Below are 9,169 nucleotides of genomic sequence, written 5' to 3'. Positions count from 1 at the left end.
GCGGTACATGATATCCTTAAAATATTTTTTTTTTCCTTCAGGGAAAAAATGGTGAGAGTGAGTGCATAATAAGCATGTATTGGAGTGGGGGAAAGATTAGGAATAGAGTTAGAGTTGGTGGGTTTGAGATATATTATGAGAAGACAATTGAAAGGCAGTTTATGGTAGTTTAAACTGGTAGAGGTTATGGCAAAAAGTAGCTGTTAAGTATTAATGGTAGCTGTTACTACCGGGAGGTGCCAAAAAAATGTATACAAGCGAACATTGGTCAGTGTTGCTCAAGCAGTAGTTTGCTGTAATCAAAAGTGTCTGGACGCCACTGGTAACCACTCTGAGCATCTCTTGTAATTGCAGAATTCAAACATGACTTGTATTCATCTTTTGTTATCGGTATATATTGAGCATTACAATTTTAATAGTTTTTTCTTAAAATGCATGTACATTTTTTGGGCACTTTTTGTATTACTCTGGAGATTATGAATTCTCATATAATTTAGTAAAGTTCTTCTCATCTGTGGGAAAGATTGATATTATTTGTTTATATCAACAGTGGCCATGGTAATAATTTAGATTTAAAACTTGTAAAGTTATCAAAGTGCTCCTACATTATCTTATTTGGCAATTTCCATTTTACAGATAGGAAAAGCACTATGCCATAACTAGTGGCTCTTTTAATAATACTTAGGTATTCTAAAGATTGAATGGAGGGTGGTATGTGCATTATCTCAGGAAGGAAATGCATTTTAGGTTTTTGTCTTTTTCTTAAATGTTTGTATTTTTTATTTTTAGGCTGTTCGCTGCTACGAATCCCTAATCTTAAAAGCTGAAGGAAAAGTGGAGTCTGATTTCTTTTGTCAATTAGGTCACTTCAACCTCTTATTGGAAGATTATCCAAAAGGTAATATTTCCCCTTGTTAATTACTGTTTGATTTATATGTTTTAAATAATTGTAATTGTACTCTAGGGTACTACCATTTTTACTTCTAAGAAATTGTAAGCTTATGAACATTCTAAACAATGAGAAAGAACAACAGGGTAGGTGTAAATGTGAAAAGTTCATGTAACTCCATATAAAACATCAATATGTTGGCTGTTCAGTTAAACTGATACCTGTCTACATGTGTATTGTTGTTTTGTTATGCCTTGTGAAAAATTCCTGCCCTTTAAAGGCTGTACCATAGTAGAAAGTGAGCCATTGATGGACACTTTGGAAAAGTAGCACAGACTCAGCACTTCGCTTCTTTATCCTGGCTAGAAAACTTCCATTTTAGCTAGGAAATATTTGAACAAAAATCTGATCCATAACCATGTTACTGTAAAGGTAAGTAACACAGAGAGATGATCACATATGAGCTTGAGCATTGGGTAAAACAAATTTTGTATTCATCTGAGAATTTTTTCCTATAAGAAATAAGTGAGTTAAATAACTGAAGGTAGTCCTCCAAGATGTGTCCTTTTTATGGCACCAAGCTGCTAACCCAGAGCATTACTCACATAGGAAGTTAAAAGCATCCCCAAATATTACTTCCCTCAATACCAAAGGCAAAAGAACACAGCAGAGAAAAACTGTATCCTTATAAGCAAGAACTTTTTGATGATAGTAAACATCTTTATTTAGAGTGGATGGACTTATTTATTATGCTTAGATTCTACAAATGTGTTTAGTGGGGAGAACAACTGGCCGGTTGTTTCAGGGCTAGAGTGAAGGATTCTCAGTGTTAATTGTTGACGTTTTATTATGCCACTTTTGGTGTTAGGTCAAGTGAACACTTTCCTAATGAAAATGCAGTTTTAGTTTGCTACAGGTGTAATCTGTGGGGTTGGGAGTTAGGCTTAGTTTCTAGCTCATCCTTGTTGTTTACAGCTGCATTACCATTAGCAGATTATATACACATCCCTGAGCTTCTGTCTTCTAATTTGTAAAATGAGGGGAGGAAGTGATACCTCAGATTTTGGAATAGTTACGGGAAACTGGTTAGTACGTAGCAAGATGGCTTCAGGATAATAGGTATTAATAATTATTTAATACTCTATTACACATTTTAATTTTAATTAAAACGAAATTATTTAAAGGAAACCATTATTCAAAAGAAAGAAATCTGTGCAATCTAATTTTTCAATGCTATACCTTTTTTCTTGTAGAGCACACTAATTTGAGAGCACATAAATAGAAACCCAGACTTGAAAATTAGGTTTGCCTATGGGGCTGTATATCCTTGCTGCATAGCAGTCATTAAAATATATATTGGCTTTGAAAACTTTATTAGTTTATTGATTTAGCTACATTTTCTATTTATAAAATATTTGGCTATGAAGGTAATGAAGAATACAGGGTTATTTGTTTTGGAGGTGTCTTTTTCCTTTTTGAAAGGTGAGGTACCGGGCATGTAGTAACTAGATTGTTGGCGACTAGCTGGTGGGAGTAACCTAATAAGATGGGAGAAGAAAAAGATAACCTAAGGATTTAATTAAGTCTTTGAAAAGAGATGCTCTTAACCTTTTCACTATTTTAATTGATTTCAAGTTTGTTCTCCCAAATGTGTCAAAAATCCACAGAAAAGGGCCGGCCGAGTGGCGCGATGGTTAAGAACTGGCTTGGGATGCCAGAGAGCCCCGGTTTGGATCCCACATATGAGGGCCGGTGACACTGCCCTCCATAGCTAAGATGCTGAACAACAGCTCAACCTGGAGCTGGGCTGCCGTGAGTCACCGGCGACGGCGTAGGCTGCAGCCCCTGTGGCAGTGGGTTGCCATGGGCTACTGTGTGTAGCCAGCAGCCGCAGTGAGCGGCCGTCCAGAAGCCGGCGACTGATCTGCCTTGCCCCCGAAGAGCTCAATGATGATGCCAACTTGGGCCAGTGAAGCAACGTCCTCCACAACTAGACTGAAGAACAAAAACGATAGCAACTTGTCTGTTCCCCTTCCCCAATTCCCCAGCACTGTTTCCATCCCCCCAGTTCCCCAATTAAAAAAAAAATCCACAGAAAATACAGTATTTTTATATATATATAATTTTAAGATTTTATTGGGGAATCGGGGGAGGGGAACAGCATTGGGGAATCAGGGAAGGGGACAGCCAAGTTGTTGTTCTTCAATCTTAGTTGTGGAGGGCGCCAGTCTCCATCTGGCTTCCCGTCGGCAGCTCATGGCCTCTAAGCTCAAGGTGCTGTTTTCAATGTTAGTTGCGGGTGGGCGTAGCCACCATCCCATGCGGGAGTTGAACCAGCAGCCTTGTTGTTAAGAGTGCATGCCCTATCCACTGAGCCATCCGGGCGGCAGCTCAGCTCAAGGTGCTGAGTTCAGTCTTAGTTGCGGATTAGCGTAGCCCACCATCAAACAGGCAGTCTTGTTTTGTTATACCAGCTGAGCCATCCTGCCACCTGTTAGCGGCAGCTCAGCTCAGGTGCAGTGTTACTGGCCCATGTAGGAATCAAACCGGCAGTCCCACTGCTCAGAGCTCTTGCTCTTAAGCCAACTCTTAACCAACTGAGCCACTCGGCTGGCCCCCAGTATTTATATTTTTAAATAAAGTTAAGGTGCTACATTTTATTAAAATAAATGATTAAAGTATAAAAATTTTCTATTCATTCTTGAAAAACGCAAAAATAGAGAAAAATGTACATCTGCTTTCCTAAACTTCCTTTTTGGAACACTGAACTCGTGGGGTAAAGTCGAATGCTGCAGTCAGCAGCATGGAAATATCATTAGACTATACACGAACGTCAGAGCAAAAATGTTAAACCCATTTACTGTCGTGTAGATCAGGGGTCGGCAAACTTTTGTGACGGAAGAGCCGCCAGGGGTCAGCAAACTGCAGCTTGCTAACTGTGGCTCTGAAGTAAAATTGAAAATGAAAATAAAACTATCATAGTTTCATTTATAAAATTTTTACAGGATATTATTTACATAATGGTGATTATGTAAAAATATATTTATGACTCTTAAATAAGTTTTAAATTGTTGTGAGGGACAGGATTGGCTCTTCCAGGGGTCAGCAAACTTTTTAGATGGAACGTACCCAAAGAGCTGCATATGTGACTCGCCAGCTGCAGTTTGCCAGCCCCTGGTGTAGATGAACTGGCTATTAATAGGTAGACTGTAGGTTGATTATTTGTAATAGGAAAAAGAAGAAGGAGAGTGGTCGCAGAGGTATACATATGTATTTTAGTATTTCAAGCTGATGGTTTCTATTTCCTAGATGTGAGGTTTTTTGGTTTTTTTTAAAATCTCCTTTGAGGCTTTATTGACCACATTTCCACTTAAAAACAATTCCTTTTTAAATACAAGTGATTGAATTCTTTTTATCCATTCTCATTGTCATCTTCCTGTAAGTCGAAAACTAGAGCCAGCCTCTAGTAGTCATCTTCCACCCACCCCCCATGCCCCTGCCCCGGCCCGTCACCACCACCACCACTAATTACTAATTTTTGGGAACATTTGTTACCTCAGGTGCTTCCTTATTCTCTTTGGAACCAAAACAAGATGAGAACTTCCAACCCCAGTAAAATAGACATTTATTTTTAGAGAACAGATTAGGTACCATAACTTTTTGGGTAGTAAACATAAACCATGCAATGAACATGTGAATAAACCGCTCAGGTATGTATGTGGGGGACTTCCTGGCCCTGTTATTTTGAAGACAGTTCTTCAGTTATTGTCCTGAGGCCTCTCGTCTTCGTGTGAAATTTTCTGAGCTTGGGGTTCTTTGTCAAAAACTGCTGCTACTTTTGTAATAGAAAATGGTAGAACCTCTTTTGTGTACATTTTGGACTGTGGGTTTTTTTGTTTGTTTTTTGGCTCTTATTTGTCATTCTGATACTGTTTCCTGTCTTACAGGAATTCCTAAAAAATTTCTGATCTGCAGATGGTATACTTTGGTTATTGTTACTGTTATGGATTTATTCATTAAACATCTTTTCTGTCATTTCAGTTGAATTTGAAGCAGAAGGAAAAAAACCTTTGTGAAACTTCTTTTTTTTAGTTTAAAACATTTTGTGTCACTTGATTTGGTCATTTGGCTCTAGGAATTTATCCTAAAAAACGTACCGTATTTTGCATGTTATAATGCTCACTTTTTTGCCCAAATTTGTGAGGGAAAAATAAGGATGTGCATATGTAGTACTAATTCCATATGTATATAAATGTTTTTAATTCTTTCATTTATGCTTATGAGTTAAAAGTGTAACTCTAGAAGGGCCGGCCGAGTGGCTCAGTTGGTTAAGAGCTCGCTCAAGGGTTTGAGCTCTGAGCAACAGCAGTTCGAGTCCAGCCCGAGCTGAGCAGCCGCTGAGCTGCCAACAGGTGGCAGGATGGCTCAGCTAAAAAAAAAGTGTAACTCTAGAAATCAGTAATGATATCTGAATGTAAAATAATGTCCTGGAATATGATAATCGTTTTTGTTGAACTTTACGATGAACTTGCAATGAAAGTAATTTCTGCCAACGAAGAGCAATGTATTGTTGTCCAACAGAGTAAGTGATTCTGACTTGATAAGATAGGTGATTCCAATCACTTTATTACCATAGCATGAACAGCGCAACATTTCTCTTTGTACACTTTAGGCGGGAGCTAGCAATCTAGCTGATAGTTGTACAGAAATTATTGGAAAATTAAAACGAAAGATTTTTTTTTCCCCTGAAAGTTTGGGCCAAAAATGTGGGTGTGCGTTATACATGGTAGCACATTATACACGGCAAAATACGGTAATTGCTTAGAGAATTTGGGGAAAATGGGGGCTCAAATACACTTGGCCTACTGTGGGTTGGATTCCTCTGGAGGGAGTTTAGCATACAGGATGTTTAGTAAGGAGTGCCTTTTTAGGATGAACACCTGTGAAGGTGGGGGATGGAACCAGGATTGGACAGAGGGAGAAGTTAAGTTGTGACATTCTTGGTGTACTCCAGGGGGAGCCCTGGAGGTAGAAAAGCCCTTCAGAGCTATCTCAAGTTGGGCCAAGATGACTAGGCCTTTATACTCCATCCATTCAATATTGGATGTGGGCCAGCCTGGGAAGGAGTACTACTTCGGGCAAGTAGTCTCTTCAGCTAAGGCAGCTCACCGCTAGAGGCTGTCTGCATGTAGGACTCCCAGCAATCTTTTCTTGAAGTGGGATTTGAGTGGTTCTTCACAGTGTCTACCATATTTCCACTCCTAACCCCAAAGCTAACCCATTAACCTCAGCTGAACCAAACAGCTGATGGAGTTGTTAGACTGCCTTAAGCCATGGAGATGGTACAGTGATATCTTGGGTTGGAGAACAACCTGAGAGACAGAACCCTGGGCTGAACAACTATGTATATTCTTGTGAATATATGTGATGGATCTTACAAGCAGTTTAATTAATAGTTACATGTAAATATCTGTAAATATGTGCGGCAAATTATTGGAGAGGATAGTCACTAAGTTAGTTGCTTAGAAAATCAAGTAGCAAATTACCACAAAGTACATAGCAAAATTTTAAAAAGTTAGAAATCATGAGGTAAGAGACTAGAAGGATGGATAGTAAGGATTCCAGAAGTAAAAAAAAAAAATTAGTTGAAGGAGATGTAATAAGTAATTACTCCTAATATTTGTATGAAAACCTTGAAACTTTTAAAAATAGTTTCTTCATGGTTTGTGGTGAGCTAGAATCTTTCCCTGAAATTCCAGCCAATGATAGATCTTCTTTTCTTTCCTCCTTCCTTCAAGTAATTGGTCATTTGTTGTATTTTCTGTCACTTGTGGACAAATTAGGTTTTGGTTGGTTTAGTTCCTCAGCAGTTACAAGTGGCCAGGGCAAGTTACCTACCAGAATTGTTAATGTGGAGAAGTCTTAAGTCAGAGTTGGTGAGCTTTCTTTGTCTTATTCTCTTTCGTCTTTCTTGGGTGGAATGACAGTACTCCATTTTAGGATATATATAGTATAAGAACATAAAGCACATGTTTTTAAATAATTTTAAGTTTGGCTTCTCCAAAAATTACCATTTAAAAAAATTTTTTTCAATGGTTCATTTTTTTTATTGCTGTGGCTGTTGGAACTAAAGGTTGTGATTATTTTAAGAATCTGCCCTTTGTTTAAAAATCGCCTTACAGATAGTCAATGGGAATTAGTTTGCATAGTATATATTGGGTTGTTGGAAAAGTCATGACGCATTTTTTTCTGTGGTTTCTATGCAAAAATGCGTCATGACTTTTCCGACAACCCAATATGTTTGCTATACAATGCAGATTTACTTTGTCGAAATAGTAAAATAGAATGAAATAAAAATCCAGAATATTGACATATACTGGCATATAATATCCACAGAATGACTATTATGTACCTCTCTGAAAGCTGATACAGTTAAGGTGATCGTTTCATGTGTTTTCATTGCATTCACAGTCATTGTACCCTATTTCTCCATATAGCTTCATTTAAACGTATTTCATGATTTAAGAAAAAATCTAGTGCCTCCACTCCCTCCCATTACAATTTGGGATTCAGTGAATCTGTTCTCTGTTCAATCTATTCATGGCCTAGAATTAGAAAATGTAGTTGAGAAATACCCAAGGAAGTACAATAGTGACCATAACCCAGATTGTTAAAAACCCATATCCATGTCCAGGCAACAAGCGAAAGTTATAGTAGCTTCAAGAACTAGAGAGCTGGTGGCAGAACACATTGAAGCAACACAAAGAAGACGCCTACTCAGTGTCTCTTGTAGTAAGCCAAATGTGAGATACAAAGACCTTGAGTGTGTTATTTTAATAATGACAAAGAAGCAGTAAATCTGAGATTTCAGTAGATCCATTAGTTGTGCTTGAAGACCTCAGTGAAGATACTGATATAGGAGTAAAAGGATTATTTGCTTCTTTGCTTTCACAACTTTCTATCTGCTTATCTCTGTAATCTTAAATCTTTTTAAATTTATGGAGAGACAGGCACATAGGAACAAATGTCTATTGTGGTTGGATGCTGTCTAGGGGACTTTTCAGATGCTAATATGTATTAATATATATTAATGCTACATATAAGAGGAGATGTGTTTTAGGCAACCATAGATTTGAGAAGGCAGGAAGGTGGCTAGAGAGCTAGGCACATCAATCATTTATATACAATGAAACAGTTAATATAAGCTCTCTGAGGTATCATTTCTCCCAGGGTATAAATGTAACTTTTCAGTTCAGCCTCAGAAAAACAAAGCAAAACAAAGAAATCTATTGACCTAATAACCGTAGGCAACCACAACTTGTTCTGGCCTAAAGATGACACACTGCAACTGACTTATTTGTCCTTTCCTTTCCGTCCATACCCACAGACTCACCCACGAGCACCTAACCTGCTGCCTATATTGTTACACATTGGGCTAGGGATGAAAAGAGAAATGCTCTGAGTTCTACCTTTGTTAGTACATGGTCTAATATCAGAGTATGGGTTGAATTTTAAATCTTTTTCCTTCATTTCATTTATATTGCATCTAACTCTGAAGAAGAGTCCCTTGTTCTGGCAAGGCTATCACCCTTAACCTACAGTGTTGTTTCTTTTCATCCTTGTGCCATCTGTATGGACTTGTCATCAGGCATGCCTTCTTTCACTTGTTTTCACAATCTTAACTCAGAGCCGTAATATTTCCAAGCATATTGAAGTCTCTATCACCTACTAAATCGTTTTCCCTCTTTATTCCCTCACTCTGTTTCTGTAGATCTCTCTGTATTTAATTCCAGACAAGTTATAATATGGCTTTGGATTTCTCTTTTTATTCTTTAGTTTAACCTTATGCTGTTACTGAAAAACTTTTTAGGGTGCTTGTGACCTGTAAGGAAATAATTTGGATTAAATGGCTTGATGGTCACAGTCTTTTAGGATGTGAAGTCAAATTAGAACCCAGATTTGCCTAAAGCTTTTTTATTTATACTTTTCTTACTACTGGGTTGTCAGAAAAGTCATGACGTATTTTTTTCTATGTTTTTCATTGCAAAAATGTGTCATAACTTCCGACAACCCAATATTAAAGTAAGCATCAAAAATGAAAGAGTTCCTTTGCCCTTTGAGGTGGTTGAGCTCTTAGTCATTCTTGGAAGTAAGATCTCTTGTGAAAACAAATAATGCATCATATTCTGGAGTAGCCTTGGAAAATCTTAATCCTTTTGTCAGGTTTGGTCTCTGAGGAAGGTCAAGGTGATTTACGAGGTAGCCTAGATTCTGTTCAAG

At 37.8% G+C, this 9,169-nt stretch overlaps 1 protein-coding gene across 6 annotated transcripts in view; it reads left to right on the top strand.

Annotated features, from left to right (window-relative positions):
• The window catches only part of KDM6A (lysine demethylase 6A), a 198,554-nt gene that overhangs the window by 70,043 nt on the left and 119,342 nt on the right, over positions 1-9,169 (top strand). For all 6 annotated transcript variants that reach the window (XM_019649665.1, XM_019649675.1, XM_019649645.1 and 3 more), the window contains exon 3: positions 790-898. In XM_019649665.1, the coding sequence (XP_019505210.1) occupies positions 790-898 (109 nt within the window). The remainder of the gene's footprint in view (positions 1-789; positions 899-9,169) is intronic.

Source organism: Hipposideros armiger, unplaced genomic scaffold, assembly GCF_001890085.2.
Source record: "Hipposideros armiger isolate ML-2016 unplaced genomic scaffold, ASM189008v1 scaffold_7, whole genome shotgun sequence".
NCBI lineage: Eukaryota > Metazoa > Chordata > Mammalia > Chiroptera > Hipposideridae > Hipposideros > Hipposideros armiger.
This window is presented reverse-complemented; position numbering and strand designations above follow the sequence as displayed.